The sequence below is a fragment of the Bidens hawaiensis genome, unplaced genomic scaffold, assembly GCF_021521415.1.
Source record: "Bidens hawaiensis isolate Kalapana, Puna unplaced genomic scaffold, B.hawaiensis_p1.1 tig00022146_1, whole genome shotgun sequence".
NCBI classification, from domain to species: domain Eukaryota; kingdom Viridiplantae; phylum Streptophyta; class Magnoliopsida; order Asterales; family Asteraceae; genus Bidens; species Bidens hawaiensis.
Window position 1 is genome coordinate 25,482 of NW_027493428.1, and position 23,587 is coordinate 49,068.

Genomic DNA, 23,587 nt, shown 5'->3' on the forward strand with positions numbered 1-23,587 from the left:
TAACGAGCACTTTAATAAATAACTATAAAAACGTTTGAAGAATACAACCCTTTTATACATTTACTAGTTTTTATCCCGCTATTACGGGGGTTATTTTATATTTTTTGTTATAATATTTATTTATTTTTTGAATTTATATTGTTTGATGATAAATTATTTTACAAATAAATGATATGTTATAACTCGGTTTAAAAGCTATATGGTTTTGATGAGACCCAATACCCGTTTATTTTTTTTACTATAAAATTTGTTTTTTGATTATAAACAATATTTATGAAAGTTAATAATATACTTATGGTTTGATGAGACCCAAGACCCTTTTTTTTATATAAAATTGGTTTTTTAATTTAAATAATATATATATATATATATATATATATATATATAATATATATATAAACGAAAACATTAAAATCATACGTGTCGCGATGTGATCACTTCCCCTTTTTTTGGAGTCACCATATTTTATTGATTTTTAAATGGAGGCTTCTCATTCATTTGACCCGAATTCATGGGTATGGGTCTAATCAAACCCATATATTTCTTAAACAAGTTATAACATCTCATTAAATAAAAACTAATCTCACCAAATATTTGATATAAAAGTCCTAAAAAGTAGGGATATACTAAAAATTAATATATGATCTATTTAAAAAAGATATATATATATTATTTATAATTAAAAAAACCAATTTTATTGTAAAAAAAAAATAAACAGGTCTTGGGTCTCATCAAACTCATATTGTTTTTAAACTAGGTTATAACATCTCATTTATTTGTGAAACAACTTATCATCAAATCATATATATATTCTTAACTTTCATACAATTAAAAAATAAAAAATCAAAAAATAAATAAATATTAGAAACACATAATATAAAACAACACCCGTAAATAAACAAAACATTTAAAAGCTCTATGATTGGTTCTTGCATTTACTCAAGCCACCATATTGTTTTATTTATAAATGAAGACTTCTCATGCATTTTACCCGAATTCACGGTATGAGTCTCACTATACCCAGATAACATTAAACGGGTTATAACATCTCATTATTCTAAAAATAAATCTCACCAAGTATTTAATATGCAAATCCTATAAAATAGGGATATACGAAATATTAATATTCAATTTTTTAAGAAAAATATATTATTTATAATAAGAAACAATTTTATAATAAAAAAATAAGCGGGTCATTGGTCTCACCAAACACATAGTTTTTAAATGGGTCATAACATGTCTCACCAAACATATATTAACTTTTTTTTATATTAAATAAAATTAAAATACAATAAAATATGAATATTAGACACGAAAAAGAGACATAACCCCCGTAATACGGGGGTTAAAAACTGGTATATATATATATATTAAAATAAATAAGATATTAATTTTTAATATATCCTATTTTATAGGATTTTTACATCAATAATTTGGTGAGAATACTTTTAATTTAATGAGATGTTATAATCCGTTTAAGGAATATCAGGGTTTGGTAAGACCCATACCTATTAATTCGGGTAAAATGCATGAGAACCCTCCATTTAAAAATCAAGCAAATCTGGTGACTCAAAAAAAAGGGAGCGACCACATCGCGACACGCATGATTTTTATGTTTTGTTTATATATATTATAGATTAGTTTTTATCCGTCATATTACGGGATTATTTTACCTGATACGTTTCTAATATTTATATATTAGGATTTGGTGACATTTTATTTAATTATTTTATACAATTACTAGCTTCCGATTATTTTTCTTTTCAATCGATGACTTTCATAGTTAAGTTATTTCACTGCGCGAACACGCCGTGCCCCGGCACCCCACTCAGGCCAACTATGTTGACATGATCGGGATCCACGATGACATCCGAGTTTGGCTTGGCGATCCTGGTAAAATCTAGTTGGCTCACCCCGCCCGAAGGCACGACATGTTTTAATGCTCTGGTAAAATACGATCGAAATCATGATTCGAACCCGGGATATCCGGATCATCTATCATGTTTCTGGCAATTAGGACAAGCCCCACTGGTTACTAGAATGCCATTAATACTAAAATATGATAAGAAAAGAAATTAGTGTAACTAGTTCATTAAATAACCGTCTTCACTTCACCATGCCATTGAAATCTTATCAAATCTATTAAATAAAACTTTGTTTGAAATTAAAAATAAAATAAAACTTGTAGAAAGAAAGAGTGTAGGGGTTTCCACATAAACAAACAGAGCAGAGGCGTGCTGGATCTGAGCTGGACCTTATCCAACCTACTTCCATCGGTCCCACCCACCCTCAACAACATTCACAAAATGGAAACGAGTAGGGATTTCTCATAGATCGATGTGATTTTTGTTTCTATATTAAACAAGAAATTAGTAATTTATATGTTTTGAAAAGTTATAAAAACTAGGACCTAATGTTTGAAAAATGTATTGGTTTATATTGACGATTAAAAGTACAAAACATACAAATCAGTTAATGCAATTTATTAACAAAAATCACAACATAAAAGCTCAAATTAAGACAAGCTTAAACAAGCCTCGAGACAAAATTTATTAAAAACAAACATAAATATATTATGATCCAACTCATAGCATAAGCTATGGGTATTGTATGAGAAGGGTATGATAGGAACAAATCTTACTTTTATTACAATAGTTTGTTCTGCAAGACTCACGAAAAAAAGTATAAGCTTGTTTAATGAACAAGTCTGAGTCCAAGGCTCCAAGCTTCACTTATGGGGCTTGATATGCTTGCGAGACTAAAAGAATCCATTATTAATAAAACTTTATTTAATGTAATGAATATACATTTACGTAATATTGTTATTATGTGAAAAAATATAAAACAATATGTATTATGTTATACATAAAAATAATAAATAAAGATATTTAAGAATACTTATATATGTATAGAAACTAGTTAATAAACAATAAACAAGCCAAATATGAGCCGGGCACGATCTTGAAAACTTCTCCTACCTAGAGTTTCAATATAGAGGTCGAAACAAGCCGAACTCAAGCTTGAGTTCTCGTAAGTTAAATAAAACAAACATAAGCTTACTCGCGCTCAAGCTTGACTTAAATCGTTTACACCCCAATTTACCTTATATTGTTGTGCATGAGTTTCGGAGATATATTTTGCTAAAACATAATTACTTCATCATCTAGCTTATTTAAAGTAAATTGTTAAAACTGAAGGTAGTCGTTATTTGATTCCAAAGTGTTGGTGAGAGCTATTGTCCATTTATCAAATACCAAAATCAAATTTATTATTTATTGTAATTACACATATTTCAATTGATTGATCTAAATCGTGTCACACTGTCACATGTTGTTATGGGCAAGTCAATATTTCTTTTTTATTTGACTGTCCTCTCAATTTAGAACTTATTAAACCCAACATTTTTGACTTTGAATCTAGTTATACTTTGCAACTACCCATAATTTATAACTAGGACCAGGATAAAACGGATACAGGTGAGCAGCGGATTGATATTCTATAATTTTATGCATCATTATTTTTTTGTTTTTTTTATTGGCCCATGCTGGGATTATTTCATCCCTATCGATCTACCATGATTTTATATAATTTAGTTACATCCAAGGAGAATTCTAATTTCTAAGAGTTATAAATGAATCTAAATAGTTATCTTTAAACAAGCAGATCAAAGTGACTTGACAATCGTTTATCGTTCCATACTTGTTTGATGTTGATGTTTCTATTGCATACGAATTACGTCATGTTCTTGAGTTTTTTTAAATGATGGAAATGAAAGGAAAACTAAGGATAATTAAGACCTTGTATTTTTTTCCATGGTTAAAAATCTCAAGAACAAGAAGCACTTTTTTCAATAGTATACTTTGTTGCAATTTCTTAAATTGTCGGAAAAAAACCGAGTCCACATGCAAGCAACTATCATTGAAAGACAGCATCTTGAGTTAATTATTATTGCCTTGGCAATGGATTGGATTCACGCGAAACTTTGTCCACATTCTGCTTAACGTAATGGGCTCACTTTTCATTATGTTTATAATTTTATATTCTATGCCGTATGCCCGTAAATAGTTTTTAATTGATAAAATTTAATTGACAATCACTTAATAAATAAGTTATCAAAAGTGCAATTACAATCTGAGAGGCAGGTAAGTGGGCAACAAATTTCGCCGCAACCCTCTTTTTAATTGATAAACACAAACATATAAAGTGTCATTAAATCGACAAAACCTATATGTAACTACAAACATTATAATCTAACCCAAACAAAAACTAATGGTTTGGTTTGTATTTTTGTAAAAACCGAATTTTTGGTATGGTTTCGATTTTGCATATAATTAGTCTGAAAGATCCGAACATAATCGAATTTATGAATTTTCATTTTTATTTTTAGTGCTACGTATTTTGTAAGAATTAAATATATAGTGTAACCCATAATTTTTGGCCCAAAAGAATTTGACATTTTTATTAATCATTAGTTAACAAAAAATTTAGGCCCAAGTATATTATTTTGGACCAATTTTCTTTGGCCCGAAAAATCATGCTCAGATGGTGAAACCCAAGGGAACCTAAATCGAAAGCTGAAGAAACGGAGAGGGAAAAATTGAAACCGAATGGTTTACGTAAACTCAAAAACCATGTTTTTAATTCTTGGTTTAGTTTGAGCCAATAACTGAATCATTCACACCTCTAAGCTAGGTCAAAACTTTAGTGTAATAATAATTATTTTAGGTTATTCATAATTATTCAACTGATTGAAAATGTATAATGGTGTCATATGTACATGTTGGATAATGCAAAGGAGTTGAATAGTGGTAGTATCGAGCCTGGCCTCTTAAGTCATTCCATATATTGGGTCTAAAGCATTGGGCCTTACCTAAAGAGCCGTCTCTCCCTACTTCTTGGAGCCCCACTGATGGGCCCAGTTTCCTACTCTAGATATCTAACCACATGTAAAACAAACTTATATAAATCAAATAAAACTAAGTAGACGAATACATATTACAACAAGACATATTACATCCTAACATTAAAACAAATTTAAAATAAGCCAAAACTGGCAAATTTACATCATTCTTTTTAATCTATAACCCAATCGCAAATCTAAGAATCCAAAAAACAGCCCGTATAAAAAGAAACACGATCAACCAATCGAAGTAAAGTAACAAAACTGTATTTATATCCGACCCGACCCAACCCAACCCAGATCATTTAGGGACATCTTGGGTTTTGACCAGGCCCACCGTAATATATATAATTACCCCAAACATTATTAACCCCACCCCTAATATCATAGCAATTCGGTTTATCAGCTAATACTCTCAAATTCGACAACGGGATTAAGCTATTATCCCAATCCACGACTTGCATGTTCCTAAAATACGAAGCTTTCCCAAACCCTTCACCCGAGAAATGGCCACTTCCCATTTGGGTTGAAGTATGAGAACCTGAGGGTTCACTATTCACAACTTCGCCCCCAAATTGAATCATACTTGCGTGATCCTGAAGGTGGGTGAACAAAGAGCCCGGCCAGTATCCAACCAAAACCCCCGATCCAAATTCGAGCCACCAGTTCCCTTGCTTTGGATCCTGTACGTGTAAAATAACCCCAAAAATCAGTTACTTATAGTAAGATACTATTTTGTCGTAAATTGTAATAAAATTAAAAAGAAAATATTTAAAAAGCGTTCAAGGAAATTGTTTTATACTGATTAGTATTAAATTTCCATTTTATTTTGTGTTTATTGTATTTTTATGTATGATAGGATATGAAATTCTTAAATTGTACACTATACATAAGAGATTTATATATAAAAAACATTTGTTTATGAAATTCTTGCCTTTTACGTTATACATAATTTCTCTCTAGAGAAAGCATTGCTAATAATTCGTCCGTAGGGTAGAAGGCAAGACTGCTTTTATGACACTTGCACCTCTAAACAGACCATGATTATTGTCACTTTTTCCCTTTTTCTCTTTATTGAAAAACAATTTTTATTTACAAACCCCACGGAAGGGAGATCCACTCTACGACCGGCAGATTTGCTCGTCTTTGGTTGGGCCGGGGGAAAACACGCTTGTGTTGACCTCACAGGGGTATCTCCCTTAGCTGGTTTGAGGGATAATGGGTTTGTAGCCGGGCAAGCAATAAAAAGGGCTGAAACGAAGAAGGTGGAGAAACATGCTAAAGCCTGCGAAGAGAACCAACATGTTTTTGTCCCTCTGGCTTTTGATACATTTGGCTCCTTGGCACCGGAAGCTATCCGTTTTCTAACCAGGGTCCAAAAGGTTGTGCATAGCAATGTGTCGACTCCAAAGGGGCAGGGGTATGTCTTTAGCAGGTTAGGGTTTGCAATTCAGAAAGGGGTGGCGGCGCAGCTTGTTGCCCGCCTACCTGCTATATTGATGTAATATCTATGTTTCATCAGTAGAAATAAAATCTTTATAAAAAAAAAAAAAAAAAAAAAAAAAAAAAAAAAAAAAATTTACAAACATTCATTCTATTTGAAATTTATCATTTAATACATACTAAACTCCATTTTCTAAGACATAAATATGTTCACGTTCATTTTAAAACTTTGTTACGGAATTTACCTTCCATATCAGTATGCTGATATCAAACTGTCCACCATTATACGACGACTTTGGAGATATGGCTGCTCCGATCGCAACTCTGTTGTTTGTTTGAACAAAACCCGAGCAAAGCAGATTATAGCATCCAGTAGCTTGATACGCATCCGTCTACAATTAATCAAATATATAAATGTCAAATTAACTAAAAATTAAAATCATTCATTTTATTGCAAATAATAATACAAAAGATGAAATGACAAGTTAAAAGAAAAGAAAACTTACAGTCCAATAAGTGAAGAATCTAGGGTAGTTGTCCCCATACAACTCTGGGCTAACCTGCCAACCAGCTTCAATGGTGTTTAGATCATCACCAAAAGAACCCGAAATCACCCACATTTGCGACAAACTGAATTCGTATTGATTCGTCACATTTGGATCCCACACGTTTATGCTTGCTTTTGCTCCATAATATTCTTCCCCACTCACATAACCAACTGCATGCTGTCCATAATATTAACGACAAAATTATTTTAAAGTTTCAAATATTTAAAAAATAAAAAGTAGTAGGAGGCATTTACCTCATGGCCACCATTAGAAGAATCTCTTCTAACTGGTTTTGCAATCTTTCTACCGAATCTTTTAATCGAATTTGTTCGTAAAATATCTTGCTCCGTTGTTCTTCTGATTGGAATGGTTCCATCGGGGCAGGATTCGCCCGATAAAGTCCATAGTTGATAGTTTTCCGACCCCATTCCAGCATGATGGTGCCCATTCGGTCTCTCCGGTGGGTCCTAATAATTCGAATATATTATAAGAAATCAAACAAAAATAAGCAAGAAAAAACATTTGTAACTTTTTCTTTAACGGCAAAATTTGTTATTAAAATAATCTGACTAGTAAGAAACTAGACATCACGAGACAAAATTTACAAATTGTTTAGTTATTTACTAGTCGGGGTTGTAACTTAAACCCACCAATGGCTTCGTTCCTTTCAGCGTAGGATGATCAAAAGCTGGCTGATGATGAACCATGACGCAATCCATTATATCACCATCCGGACTCTGCAAGTTGAAATTAAATATAACATTGTTTGATTTTGTCAAATTAATTAAATATGGTAATCAAGAAAATTAATCAAAGTATACCTGGATTGATTTGACTGAAGGTTTGTTGATCTTGAATAGATGGCTTCTGATTAATCTCATTTTCTTTGACTCTTCTCCTGGCCGGAAAGTTTGATTCAATCGTCTGAAATTGTCGGATTGTGTGGCGGAGATTGTTGGAAAAACAATGGAACACAACAAGAGGAATAAAACATAGGAGGAAATGATTGTGTGTAGTCGTGTTCTTCCAAACAAATCTGTTTTTGGTTTTTGCATTTGTTTTTGTTTTGTGCATTTGCCTTGTTCTTGTCTTCTTCTGGAATCAAAACTAGCCATTCCAAATAACTTCAAAAATATTCACTCTAATGCCATTTTGGAAGCTTCAGATGTTGTTTTCTTCACAACATAAAATTGTAAAATAGAAACACAAAAAATGGTGGTTTGGAGTTAAAGCATAAATATATTGGTTTGTGACCAAGACATAAGGTTTTTGAGAGATTAAAATCAAGTAGAAAGAGAAATATTGAAATACTAGCATGGGTGGGTGTGGGGTGGGGATGTTCCGGTCTTCGATACAAAGACTGCAATACTTTGCTTTTTTACCACTTAAAAAGTTAATTTTGAAATTGTTTATCATTTATTTTTATAACAAAATGAAATTACAATTTGGTTGATCTAAATATCTAATTGAGATCTTATGCTAAAAGAAAAAAAAACAAAATAAAAATATGCATTAAATAGAAGTCATAAGAAAAATAAAACATGTTTAAGTTAAGTATACTAATAAATGTACAAAAAGAATTGCCTTCGGTAGATGCTGACTTGCAATTGTTGTATATACAATAAGTACAAAATATGGTAAAAATAATACTCCATAGTAAATATTACTACGTTAATTTAATGGTTTATTATTTCAAACCATTAGACCACAAGTAGTGGTACGTTTTGGAGACCAAAACGAGTTCTAAAATGCGATGAATACAGCCTCCGTCCTCGTTTTACTCTTCGGTTTTACCAGGTTCGGCCAATCAAAAGTTTTTGACTTTTAATTTTCTTGTATTAAAAAATATTAATTGTGTAATGATTGAAAGAGTGTTATATATGAGACATTTTACTACTATGCCACTTTTTATAAAACTAGTTATTGCTGACTAGGATGCAAGGTGTCACACAATCCTCTATGTGCTTAGTTACCATTACGCGTGGTCTTAGAGCACCCTAAATAGGGTGAAAAACACGATGTCTAGGTGATATGGCTTGAAGCAGACCGTGGCGTTGCAAACTTCCTTGTTGCGGGGCGGAAATCTATGGAGTGGGTTGTGTATGCAGATGGAGAAGGGGGCGAGTGTTGTGGGGCCACCCTCTCACATACACATGTGTGAGGAATACAATTTCTTTAGATCCTTATTTTGAGACGTCTGACATTTTTCTTTTTCTATTTCGCCCTTTTTGTTGGACTAATCTAGACCATGTAATCTGAGATAAATCGTATTGATAATGACCTCTTAACCAGTTTTTCCAGGGATTCATTCCATAATTTGGAAGTTGATTATGTGTTACTTCGGAATCAAATATCCATTGTCTTCCAAAAAAATCCTTTATTTCATTCTTAAGAAAAAAAGACGGTCCATTATACTGAAGAATAGATCTTAACTTATTGAAGTGAATAACCTAGGTTTGTGATAATTTTAAAAATACATATTTTTGTGATAAGTAAGATAAATAAAAAAAAATATGTGACTTACCCTATTTTTAATGGAGTTTGTGGAGATTGGTTGTTATGGAAAAAATGAGGTGGAGAGGGTTAATAAAAGTTTGGAACATTATGTAACGTTTTATAAAGTTTATTATACATGATCTCAGGCTTGACTCTTAACGTGTGCCAAGTGGGCGACCGGCCGTGACACTTTTTTTCGGGGGCACAATTTAAAAAAAAAATTCCCGCTGTTATATATGTAGAATACCCGAATGTTTATAATTTCACTATATTTATAATACTCAAACACCTTTTAAACCATTTTTTTTTTTAAAAAATTGCCCAAAAACTTATTGAGTTATAGGCCCATTCAAATTTGAAAAATGCCAAGTACTTTTTATTAATCAATATAAGTTGAATTAATAAATAAAATAAGCGTATAGGCGGGATAATAACAAAGTCGACTTCGAACATCAGCAGTCACGGTAGCATCTGCAAAAAATGAGTTTTTTGAAATTATAGTTAGTGAAATCTTATTTACGATCCACAATGGCTCAACAAAGACTTAGCTGGTTGACGATGATAGCTATCGAGAACGGAACATTAGAGAGCATAAACTGTGAAGAATTGATTCACCAATTTGTTATCAAAAATGCTAGAAGAGTTTCACAACTCCTCAATTAGCTATTAGCTTATTCAGTATGTAATAAACTCATTCTAATACCATGATTTTATTAATTGTTATGTTTGTCGCTATAACTTTAATCGGCGTATAAAAATGTGTTTACATCACTTAGTACGTTAAGATTTAAGGGGCAAATTTTTTTCAACTCGACCGAGACACGTGAATGCTCATAGCCGGCCCTATATGATCTTACCAGGTATATGAAACTTTTAAGTTTTCATTAATATATGTATGCATACATATATAATTCAAATGCAAGTAAAGTAGTAAACATATAAAAAAAGGTGGGGTTACGTTGGGGGTGACTGGGAAGGGAATTACACCTGATTCTGGGTCTCAAAGTTGTCTGCTTGCTTTCGCTTCTCCCTATGTGTTCTTTCTGTTACTCTCGTCTTTTCTTAATATTCCACTATTTTTTTATTTTTACCTCCCATTTTATTATTTTAATATGTATAATATAATTTCATTAATATATCTTATCGTGTATAAATAGTTGCCTTATATTGACCGATTACAATGTACACGGATCAAATCAATTACATATTATGTTTTTCCTTAAATGCATGCAGTTTGCATGCATATAATCCTTTGATAATAACATTATCTATCTATCTATCTATCTAAAAGTTTTTGTTCAACATCATGCTCTCTGGTGTTTATGATTCGGTTCAAAACCGTGAAACCGTCCATATCACTCATTGATTTGGTTTCACGGTTGATTTTCTTTCTTAACTTTCGATCAGTTGGTTTGAAAATTTTCAAACCGTAGTGAACGGTATGGTTTACGGTTTGTACCGAAAACCAACCGTATAAAACCGGACCAGACCGGACCATATGATTTAATCATATGTATTTTAAGTATTTAATTTATATTAAATATATATGTGTATATAAATATATTACTACACACATATAATATTTTATATTATTAATACGTGTATATAAATATCGGATAATAAATATTAACAATTTCTAAAACAAAGTGGGCTAAGCCCAACTCCAAAATGCAAGAAACATTGTTTGGTCTTTAAAATTTTTAACTGAGAACAAAATCAGCAGTTGTTTGTTAAATTTCATAATTTATTGAGAACTTTACAATAAAACATCATGAATTATTTTAGATATTTTATAAAAAATTCCGACACGGCCAAACCGTGAAACCAAAACGTTACTAATGGTCCGGTTAGGTTCGGTTTAAGAGTTCAACAATTTGGTTTTAGTTTACGTAAATTAAAAATTGTTACTAACGGTTGGGTTACGGTTTAACCTAAAAACCAGGAAAACCGGACCGTAAGCACCCCTAGATCCCCTCTTCTAGCTGTCTAAATTATTGCCACTTCAAATTCTATATACAATGTACAATATTTATCCGACATTATATATAATGAATAGTTACTTGAATGTTTGTTTTATTTCGTATACCTTTTTGTGCTTTAAAGAAAGATAATGAATAGTTCATTGGTGACCTTCTGGTCTAGTGGCATGATGTCCGCCTTTTACAAATATATAGTTATAGGTTCAAATAATTGTAAGTGCAATGTAAATGTAGAATTTTGCCGTTAAAAAAGATCACATCAAGTTCGGGTTAAAACAAATGTCAGTTGTGAGGATAATTAGAATTCACACCCCACCTTTATGGGTCTTGCGGATAATTAGCCAGGGGTCAGCTGTCACAGTCCTCGATCCCTATATCTCGGGTGAGGAGCCATGAACATTGAGTATTAAAATAAATTTGCAGCGAAATATTTCATCAGGATCGCAGTTAGGCCAATTGATCAAAGTTATAAAAACACCATGATTCTTATTTTATAATCTGGGAATAAAACCCATTTTTATACAAGCCTAAGTTTTATAGGGATAAACCCTAATTTACAAAACACGTTTCTTTATTCTGGTGACAAGCCACTTATTTAAGCAGGAAGTCCGCATGCATAATTGCAGGGCCAATATTCTATATTAGGTTTATGATTGTGTATGTCTTTATATTTGCTTAGAGTCGGTGTATTACGTACCCCATTACGTTTATTTTGTAACCATGTTATATAAACTTGGAGAATTGGGGACCATATAAAAGGGTCACTTTACCCCATTTCTCCACCAACCCTTTCATAATTCAAAAACACCACTTGGAAATAAAGGAGAAACTCTCTCTCCACCAAACACCCATCTTCTACATTTTCTCTTTTATTTCTTATAAACTGATATCCGAGATCCGAGTGTTGTTAGTGATTTCCGCTAGCTAACAACACGGATTTATCCGAGTAAAGTTGTTATATCCATCCAAAGAGGATCTACAAGTGGTATCAGAGCTTTCATCTCAACTTTGTGGTTTTCGGATCAAACTTTTCGGGTTTTGATCTTAGTTTTTGGTAGATTTGAGGTTGTTCTTCGTGTTACCGACTACTTTTGGAGTGCTTTACATCAAAGAAATACCCGACAATCTTTAAATCTAAGTTTTTGGTGTTCTTGGTTTTCATGCTCGGGTTCAGAGTCGGTATAAAAACTCAGATTTAGACCAATCTATTGGTTTTCAGGCTAAAGTCCTTTAGACTTTATTGATCTTTAGCTTCATATCTTCTCGAAAAAAAAATCAATTATATTCAAATGAATTGTATGTATTCGAATGAATTTTTTTAATATTATTTTATTTTAATACTATTATATTTTAATATTATTATAATCAAGTTATTAAAAAAAAATCTATTCGAATGAATTGATGTATTCGAATGAAATTTTATTTTAATATTATTATAATCATTTATTAAAAAAAATTCTAGTCTAATCGAGTCAAAGTAATCGAGTTGACCCGTTGACCGTTGACTTTGACCAGTTGACCGTTGATTTTTGACCCTTTAAAAAAAATGTCTTGCAATTTTAATCTTGAAGGGAGTCTCAATATGAGGGTAGGCCAAAAGGACATGTTAAAAGAAGAATTTAACATGTTTAAACATATTCAAGGAGAATCGATTGCCTCTCTCATCAACATATTTGAGTTACTCGTTACTAAATTGAGAAGTGCCAGTATCACAAATAAGTTGTCTGAGATCAACATGAAGTTGATGAATTCACTGCCTTACACATGGAGCAGCAGTGTGATTACCATCAAGAGACAACAAACTTGGATACCTTAACACTCTCAGAGTTGACTTCTACCATCGATGTTTGGTGCAAAGAAAATAAAGATGAGACAAGTGTTACGGGTGTAAACAGTCAAGGAAGTCCTATTATCCCCGAGTGTGCTGCTTGTGAAAGTAGTCAAGCAAGCACCTCGTCAAGCTCCACTGATGGGATTCCTACACCTGCCTCACTCGTTCCCGAGGTACACAAACTTTGCACACAAGATTGTATTGATAAAGTTCTTCATTATAGAAACCACAATGCTAAAATTCTAGAACAAATACGTAGCATTAAAGTTCAGAATGATGATCTTAAAAAGGCTGCAAAGATTTATACTACTAGGATTAATACTCATGGTAATGACATGGCAAAACTTAGGTAAAAGGTTACTATTGCTACAAATTTAGCCCAACGCCATGAAAATCATGTAGTTGAGCTAAACGCTAAGATTTTCAAATTAGAGATTGAGTTAACCCAAAGAAAAATTACCACAGAAAACTTTGAGTTAGCTTATAAAAAGCTGAATAAATTAAATTGGCACAAATGGAGTTAAGATTAAAGAATGGAATAGGCTATAATAGTTCTGCTGTTCCACCTCCTTTTAATAATAACTATACTAGTCTTCCTCACTTTAGTTTTAACTCTCCACCTGAGGAAGAAATGGTCTATGGTATTGGTCATGTGCTCATATCAAAGACATTTGTTCTTGCTGCTCCCAAGACTGTTAATTCATCTGTTTCTTCAGTTAATCCTAATAGTAGTTCATCTTCTGTAGCAGTTTGTGTAGAAGAAAGTGGGTCGGTGGAAAGGCCTGTTGAGGTGAACATATCAAGTTGTTCATTATCAAGTTGTGAGACTGAGGATAATTCAAGTAAAAGAAAAGTGTTTGAAAATGATAATCAACCGACTACTTCATGTAAATATGTGCCACCAAATAAAAGATCATTTTCTCAAACAACTAATCAATCACAAAGTCCTCAGTCATATAATTGTTTTGATAACAACTACTATGGTCATTATCAACAAAATTTTGTTGATCCATATTACACTAATGTTTTTGATGATCAGGGTCAATCATCAAATGTGTTTTATAATCATGCTCCTTTCCACATATCACCTTTCCCACCACACTAACCACTTTATAGTTCTGATGAGTTCTATAGTGCTCCTAGGAGAAAGTGTTGTTTTGTTTGTAGTCATTCTTCTCACCTTGCAAGACATTGCAAGCACTGGTTCAAGCAACAACTTGATATTCAAAGGCGGCTTAGTCAGTTCCCAAAAGGTGCTTTTAGTAGCCCTGATTCAAGGACTGATCAAGCCGACAGTGAAGCCAGTGAAGTGGATGTGAGATCCAAAGTCATTAAGGTAAAACACAAGAGAAAACCATTTTGGAAAACTAAAAAAGGATACAATCAAAAAGGATCCTAAGACTGAAAAGTCTAAGGATTCACCAAAAACAGTTTTAAGATTTAGAAAACAAAAGTCCAAAATCTCTAAAACCAAGGAACAAGCTTGTTCTTGGATTCCTAAGGACTATTCTTCAAGCGATGAGTCGCCAAGAAATAAATTGTTTTCAAGAAATAAAATGATGTTTAGTCGATTTACAGTCGACTTTTCTGAGACAACTAAGTCTCGGGAACCCATGTCGATTTAAACGCTTAGTGCATGTAGGGTCAATCAAGGAGGACAATCAAGGGTATTCGGTACTTAGATAGTGGTTGCACCCGACATATGACACTATGTGAATATCGACCTTCGGCCACACATGTGGTCTGGGCGATTTGCCACACTTCGGATTCAAAGTATTGCTAAAAGGTCTTTGACCATGTTTGAAAACATTCCAGAATGTTTTCGCCACACATATTATTCTTCATGTGACCACCTACTCAGGTACTTTTCGCCACACTTTGAAAAAAACTGTGACAAAAACTAGCCACATTATAAAAACGTGTGGCGAAATGTGACCTACAGTCATAGTTTGTTTGATCTTTGATACATGTGACCAAAAACACATGCATTAGCCACAAACTGTGACATTTAACTAGCCACATGTTTTAATAGTGTGGCCAAATGTGACAAACGGCTACTGTATTGATAAGAGACGTGTCTAAAAGGTAAAAGATATAGCCACTTATATTACGTTGTGTGACCTAATGTCACATTTTCTAGCCACATTTTTAATAAAGTGGCGAAATATGACGAACAACCATTGTATTTATTAGTAATATGGCTAAAACGCTTAAAATATATGGCCACTTATACGAGGTTGTGTGACCAAAGAGTAGTTTACTTTTATTTTTCCAAAGTTTTTTATTGTCACGGATACACTTATTATGTGTGGCTATAAGTGATAAATTGTTACACTTAAATATTTTTAAGTGTGTCTAAATGTAATTAATGGCCACTTATACGAGGTTGTGTGACCAAAGAGTATGTTAGTTTTGCTTTTTATAAGTTTTTTATTGTCACGGATACACTTATTATGTGTGGCTATAAGTGAGAAATTGTCACACTTAAATATTTTTAAGTGTGTCCAAATGTAATTAATGGCCACTTATACGAGATTGTGTGACCAAAGAGTATCTTAGTTTTATTTTTTATAAGTTTTTTATTGTCACAGATACACTTATTATGTGTGGCTATAAGTGAGAAATGGTCACACTTAAATATTTTTAAGTGTGTCCAAATGTAATTAATGGCCACTTATACGAGGTTGTGTGACCAAAGAGTATATTAGTTTTATTTTTTCTAAGTTTTTTTATTGTCACAGATACACTTATTATGTGTGGCTATAAGTGATAAATGGTCACACTAAAATATGTTTAAGCGTGTCAAAAACGTAATTAATGGCCACACGTTGATTTGACGAGTGGCGACGTCATCATTGCCTTTACAGTTTCTTGTGCCGCCAATTTCAAATTGTCAGGGAGATGTACCGCCGGGTTCCGATGGTGTTTAAATACCAGTCACAATCCACAATCACAATCACAATCCACAATCACAATCCACAATCACAATCACAATCCACTTCCGATTTATTTCCGATAATGGCTTCTTCATGGATCGTACGTAAACCCGGTACTCATGCCCCCATCTACTACGACCCCACATTTTCACCATTCGTTTCCACTTTTCTTCCGGCGCCGTTCGGAAGAATCAAAGGGTGAGGTTTGTGGACTATGTCCACCCTCACACCTTCACGTACCAACAACTTAACCGAGTGGTTAGGTGGCTTGGGTACACGACTGCTGATTATTTCAGCATTGATATGGTAGTCCCAGGCATCGAGGTGGTCTACATTGAGTTGAACGACTTGGAGGACTTCAAGTCTGTGTCCGTTTATGGGGCATTCCGTAGTCAGGTGAACCTTCGCCTTCAAAGGCTTAAGGACTCCACCTCACCACGGATGGCATGTATGAGAGGATCATGCCCTCTCATACTCCAGAAGAGAATCCGGATGGAGATTCGGATACAGAATCTGGTGGTAGGTCTCCAGAAGCCTCGAATCCAATGGATATAGATGTAGATTCCGATATGGAATCGGATGCTAGGAGTTAGTTTTATGTAATTTGGTTTTCTATATTAATGTAAATGTTCTTATTGTAAATGTTATTATATTTTGGTATTAATATGTTATGTGAATGTTATTATTGTAAATGTTATTATTAACTGTAGCGAAAAGATCCAATACACTAATCCTTAACGTAGATTAACGTACACGAATCCATATTTTCACGAATCGATCCATGAAATCACATCCAAACATCTCGGAATCGTCAATATATACATATCCAATCAATCATTTGTTCTCCGAAAAACAGTTTTGGATGGTTAATCGATCAATTTTTCACTTTTTTCACGAAGACCGTTTTTTGAGCGTTTGGCTGAGCGTTTGCCTTTAATAAAATTTTAATTAGGGAATGACTTCTATGTAATAAAATTAAAATTAACTGGTTTAATTTTAATTATCTCTATATTATTTTAGTTATACTTAATTAATGAAATTAGTAGAATAAACTTTATTACTTCGATTTAACATAATACATTTAACTAAAAGGTATTTGAATCGAAATAAAACCAAAGTTTAATTACAAAGTAATTTATAATAAAATATACCTTTATTTATTTATTAATATTGAAATGAACTCATAATATCTTAAGACTTTGGTGTATATTTAATAAGGTGCTATGTTGTGCTTTCTAATGACATATGTTGCGTTTAAGGTTTCAGAGCGTTTAAGGGATTTTGCCTTTGTTTTTAATGTACGTTATGCATTAGCGTACATTAACTGCATTTTATTATTATTATATCTTGGTTTAAGCGTAAGTAAAGCGTATTTGATGTAGTTTTTTTTTAATTACCTTTAAAATAGATGTTAGTGTGATTGAATAACAAAATAGACATAAAATTTAACTTTTGGTAGTTGAGACAGTAATTTAATGTACTTAAGTTGATTTGTAGCCTATCTAGTAAGATATAGTTTATTTAAAGCGTACTACTAGCGTGATATATATTTCCAAGATATAGTAGCTTGTGAGCGTTTCCAAAGCGCGTGGAAACCATTTTGACAGGTAGTATGCAGTTATACACTCAACAACCAACTATAAAACAACAGAGACTTTAATGATTGCAATCAAACTGTTGGCTAAAATTTATCAGGCTTTAATATATATATGTTATGTGAATTCCAAACTTGGTCAAGCAGAAAAAATCTAAGGTTTCCACAGATCTTAAACTTCCCAAAGATCTTAAATTTTGATAAAATCTCTTCCAAAACTCAATGCCATCACCAAATCTTAAATTAGGTTACTGGTGATGGCATTGAGTTTGGAAGAGGGTTTTCAAAATTGAATTTTATTTGTTCAAAAGCTTCTTCAAAGTCTAAGACCCACAGATTCTTTGGTCAAAGATCTAAGTATATGGTTAGTGAAAAGAAGGGCATAATGGTCTTTTTTTTATAAAATGAGTTGATAATGTTTTGCAGGAAACCAACTGTTAAAAAGTATGTTGAAACATAACCAAATAGAGGTTGTGCAAGAAACAAAAACATTAGACGAGAAATGATGACTGTCACCGATGGCCGGTTTGGGCGGTTTCGCGGTTTCCAACCGAACCATGAACACCCTAGACAACATGATGTTTTAGGCTTTCTTGTATTAATGTAACTTTTATATAACACGAGTCAGTTATGAATGTAATGATTTTATTGATCTTACTATGATACACTACAAGTCAATTGTGACTTTTATCGATGTAACATGATGGATGTTTGAACTTGACACCAATTGACCAAAATAGCCAGAAGATGAAACAAATTCAACAAATCGGCCTGTATAAGTAGTAATAGTATTAAAAACAACCAATATTTCTTCTGTTTGAATTAATAAGTATAAAGTAAAGAATGGTGATATCGTGTATCACAACTAAATTTAAACATATATTTACATCTAACTAGCCGAACGAACACAACTGCTGGGTCGACAACCCCGACATCGGTGTCAATCTCCATTACGAATAGTCGTAGACTTTTTCCCGGGCCTCCAATAATCATCCGGGGACTCAATACGAAGCAGCTGATTTGGTTGTACAAGTGGCAATGTATTACCCTCATGAGGGAAAGTTACCATACTAAATTCCTCATGGACCTCGTCATACGAATGCCTATAATTCTTGGGTGGAGTCATGAGGACAACATGTTTTTTTCTATCCAGCTGATCTTGAACATAAAACACCCGGCGTGCTTGCGAGGCCAATATGAACGGATCATCCTTGTGGCCAAATTTGTTTAGGTCGACCGACGTGTAACCAAGAATATCATGTTTGACATGTTTACGGGCAACCCATTGGCACATGAAAACCTGAATTCTTTTAGTATGATAATCTAGGACCCATATCTCTTGCAAAACCCCAAAATAAAAGTTTTATCCATAGGTCACCACGTCTTTTTTGATGTACATGTCATCCGCCTCTACACCAACCCCGCTGTTCTGGTAAACTCTACCATCATGAGATTTTCTACGAAATTCAAAACCGTTGATGTCGTATGAGTCGTATTTGTAAACGTTGCGGTGTGCTCCGTGTGCAATTTACTTTACGGTTTCCGATATAGAACCTGGGGAGCCCGCTAGCTCTCTTTCAACCTGAATTTCATTACAAGGATTAGCTGTCTCTATAAAAGATTTTGAAAATTATAGAAGACTTAATAAATTGATCTACCTTGTCGCGTAACCAGTCACCAAACTTTAAAGTATGCTCCTTCTCCAGCAATGCTTATCGTTTACCAGGCATTTGGTTTTTCAAAGAGGTCTTGTGTTGTCTGCAAGTAGGAGTATAATATATTGTGAATTAATATATATATATATATATATATATGTATATATACATACATACATACATACATATATGGGTGCAATTACTTTACGCTAATGCCTTAACGTATGTATATTCTGAACTAATACATATATATGTATATATATATATATATGGGTGCGTTTGTTGAGCGTTTAAGTTTTCTGAGCGTTTTAGGTTTTTTCCTTTGTTTTTTGCCTTTGAGCATCTCGCGTATCTACTGTACGTTAAGGCATTAGCGTACAGTAACTGCACCATATATTTATATATATAATTTAGAGTATATATGTTAGTAATACTTACTCGATATACGGCGCTATTTCAGGCGTATTCTGCAACACATAGAAATGTGCTCTCTTGAAGAGATCAGGAGAAACTTCAACTGATTTAGCGCCTGTGACAGGAATTGTCTCCCCTTTATCATGTGGAATACCAACAGTACTCTTGATGTTTTTTTGGTATTCGCTCAGAAACTCGATTGTTTCTTCCGCAATGTTCTCCTTAGCAATGCACCCTTCTGGATAAGTTTTATTTCGCACATGCCCTTTGATAACCTTCATACACCTTTCAAAGGGATACATCCAACGAAAGCATGGTGGCCCATATAATTTTATCTCTCTAATAAGGTGCACGGTTAAGTGAACCATGACATCAAAAAATGATGGAGGAAAGTACTTCTCCAGCAGGAACAGTGTAACTATTTTCTTTTCATGCATCTTATCAAGCTCTTCTACAATGATTTCTTTGCTACAAATTGACTTGAAAAAAAAACAAAGCCTGATTATAGCATTTCTCATTGGTTCTGGCATGATGGACCGTATTGCAAGGGGCAGAAACTGTTGCATAAGCATGTGATAATCATGTGATTTAAGGCCTTGTAGCTTCCTTTCTTTAAGATTCACCAAACTAGAGAAGTTAGAACAATACCCTAGTGGAGCCTTCAGTTTATACAATGTTTCAAGAAACATGTCTTTTTCTTGTGCTGATAATGTGAACCATGCTGCAGGCAGTTCTGTATTGTTGTCTTTTGCTTTCGGTTGCAACTCCTTTTTAATCCCTCAAAACTCCAAATCCTTTCTAGCTGCCAATCCATCTTTTTTCCTACCGGGAATGTTCAGCAACGTCCCGACAATACTTTATGCCACATTCTTTTCAACATGCATCAAATCAATACAATGTTGGACAAGTAAATACTTCCAATAGCTAAGCCGTTGGTACCATATGTTGAACTTCTTCCAATATGGTTGTGGCGTTGTGTTATCCCTTTTTCTCTTACTCCCACTTAGGGATTCAGATCCCTTTCCCCATTCATTGTTAATGTTTTTAACCTCGTCGTATATCTCTCCCCCTGTCATAGGCTCTTTAGAGGTTCTCATCTCCTCTTTTCTGAAAGGGTGGTCATGTGATAAATACCTTTTGTGGCCAGCATAACTCTGCTTCTTTGTGTGATAAAGTCGAACACACTGAGTGTCGCCCCGACACACTACACAACCTTTGAATCCACTGTAAGGGCAACCACATAGTGTACCAAGAGTAGGGTAATCATTAATCGTCCATAACACAACTGCACGTAGTGTAAACATTTCTTGTTTATATGCATCATATGTTGGCTCCCCGACCTCAAATAAAGATGCTAGATCGTCAATTAAAGGCTGTAAAAACACATCAATATTGTTTCCTGGCACTCCGGATATTATTAAGGAAAGCATGATGAACTTTCTTTTCATACACATCCAAGGTGGAAGGTTGTAAATGACGGCTAAAACAGGCCAGGCACTGTGGTTTCTGTTGCCTCTATGTACGTCGACCCCATCAGTGCAAATCCCTAGATGAAGATTTCTTGGATCGCTTCCGATGGTATCGGAGTACCTGTCATATATGGCTTTCCATGCTGGTGAATCTGATGGGTGGTGTAAAACACCGGGTTTATTGGTACTCGTGGCGTGCCATGTTAAATTCTGTGCTGTGGTCTTTGATTGAAAGAAGCGCTTGAATCGTGGAATAATGGGAAAGTAGCACAGTACCTTAGCGGGCGTGTTTATGTAAGTTTTGTTAGTTTTCTCATCCACCTTCCACTTTGACTTGTTACAAACTGGACATGCTTACAAATCCTTGTAATCCTTATAGTAAATAATGCAGTCGTTGATACACACATGTACCTTTTCGTATCCTGAGCCCATTGCCTTCATTATCCTTTTGCCCTCATACATATTATTTACCATTTCGTTATCTGCAGGTAGCATCTTTTTCAACAATTTCAGAAGTTCATCAACGAACTTATGAGATACCCCGTGCTTTCTCTTCAAGTTGAGTAGTTGTACTAATGCAGACAACTTGGTGAAGTCAGGACATCCTTTATACAATGGCTTCTCAGCGTCATTAAGTAGTTCTAGAAACTGTTGATACTTCTTGTCACCTTTGAAATTGTCTTTTGTAGCATTTACCATTTGTACAGTTTCACAGGCATCTGTCGGAATGTTGGTGTCAGCAAGCCCAGTATTATTATCATAATTAGTTGGAATGCAGGTGGAGGCAAACCCAGCATTATAAACATAATTAGTTGGAATGTTGGTGTCGGCTTCTCCATGTTTTATCCAAGTAGTATAATTCTTATCAATTCCAAACCTGTACAAGTGATGTTCTACATCGTCTACACTAAGAGATACGTGGTTCACACACCAAACACATGGACATGAAATAGAAATTGGTGGTGATGTCTCCTTGCAATTACGAACTGCAAAATCTAGAAATGCCATAACACCATCTTTATATGCTTTACTGCACCTGTCGACTTCTGACATCCAAGACTTATCCATCTTCCAAGAATTTTTTTATCAACTGTATCATCAACGATATATATATATATACATATATATATACACATACTAATTAACTTCAATAAATGTAACTGGCGTTTTATTATTTATGACACTAAAAGCAAAAATATTTGGTACTCACCTGAGATTAATGAAGCTGTTTAGTAGGAATTAATTGATAAGAGTTCAATAAATACACTAGCAGATCATTTATTATGGTTTGGTGAGATTGTGAGATTTTATTTGGTCAATACTAATTGATTTGGGAGTTTTCCAGAAGATAAGTATATTAATTGGCGGGTAAAAATGAAAATTTTAAATATCGACATTTCGTTATATAAATATTAGAAGAGGTTTTATTATGTTCTCAGGGTTTAGTTCAAACGGTTGAGGCACTTGTGATTAAACATAGATTGCAAATATCGCGGGTTTGAAACTCAGTAGGGAACATATTTTTATTAATTTTTTATAATAACCTCTTTTATTAATTTTTTATAATAACCTCTTTTTAATGAAATAAACACACTGTGATTTTGAAAACACTCAAACTAAACTACTCATTAAAAGGCCTTTAAAACCGTTCAGAAACATAAAAATACATCATAATAGGATGTTAGCTTTGCTGGTCTTGGTTTTTTTGTGATGTATTGTAATTAATGGTACTTTTAGTTAATAATAGATTGCTCGTCATCATCATCATCATCCACATCCTACAAGGCTAAACCGGTTTTTTAGCAATCTATTATTTTTTTAGTTAATAATAGATTGCTCGTCATCATCATCATCATCCACATCCTACAAGGCTGGCCTCAGGAGGCAAATTGAGGATCAAATCGAGGCAGATAAAGCTTGTCGGGAAACTCTTACTGAAGAATTTTGTAAAGATTACCAACAACTTGGATGCCAGGGATGTCATTGCAAAAGTTCTTACTCGAATGCCAGCTAGTACTATCCGAGATCTTGTTGTTTTGTTTATGGTTGATGTAGGACAGAGAGAGCTTGACCAGTTAAAACTTTTGGGCAAGGCAATTCTTGAACTGAATTGCTCAATGGAATTGAAGTTGAAGCTTCTTATGTCACTCAGATATTAGTATGTGATGGTGTTTCATGAGTGTTTATGATGTAGTGATGGTGTGTTTTTATGTGTGTTTTGGTAATAATAAAATTTGTATGTTTGTGTTAAAACATGGATTCAATATGTAAACTATTAACTTACATTACAAAGTGGTAACATAATACTAGAGATCTCCATAA

The 23,587-nt window shown here is 33.6% G+C and overlaps 1 protein-coding gene across 1 annotated transcript; it reads right to left on the reverse strand.

The window, feature by feature from the left end:
• Positions 1-5,051: 5,051 nt before the first annotated feature.
• LOC143564674 (protein neprosin-like) lies at positions 5,052-8,075 on the reverse strand. Its single transcript, XM_077051876.1, has 6 exons — positions 7,713-8,075; positions 7,542-7,628; positions 7,146-7,358; positions 6,850-7,068; positions 6,589-6,735; positions 5,052-5,583 (listed from the first exon to the last, which is right to left on the reverse strand). The coding sequence occupies exons 1-6, from the start codon at positions 8,004-8,006 to the stop codon at positions 5,206-5,208; spliced, it is 1,338 nt and encodes a 445-aa protein (XP_076907991.1). The 5' UTR covers positions 8,007-8,075; the 3' UTR covers positions 5,052-5,205.
• Positions 8,076-23,587: the final 15,512 nt, after the last annotated feature.

Coding starts and splice junctions, on each gene's coding strand:
- LOC143564674 (XM_077051876.1), bottom strand. CDS start 8,006: ATGGCTAGTTTTGATTCCAGAAGAAGACAAGAACAAGGCAAATGCACA. Junction 7,629..7,712: donor CTTCAGTCAAATCAATCCAG/GTATACTTTGAT, acceptor TTCAACTTGCAG/AGTCCGGATGGTGATATAAT. Junction 7,069..7,145: donor CTTCTAATGGTGGCCATGAG/GTAAATGCCTCC, acceptor TATTATGGACAG/CATGCAGTTGGTTATGTGAG.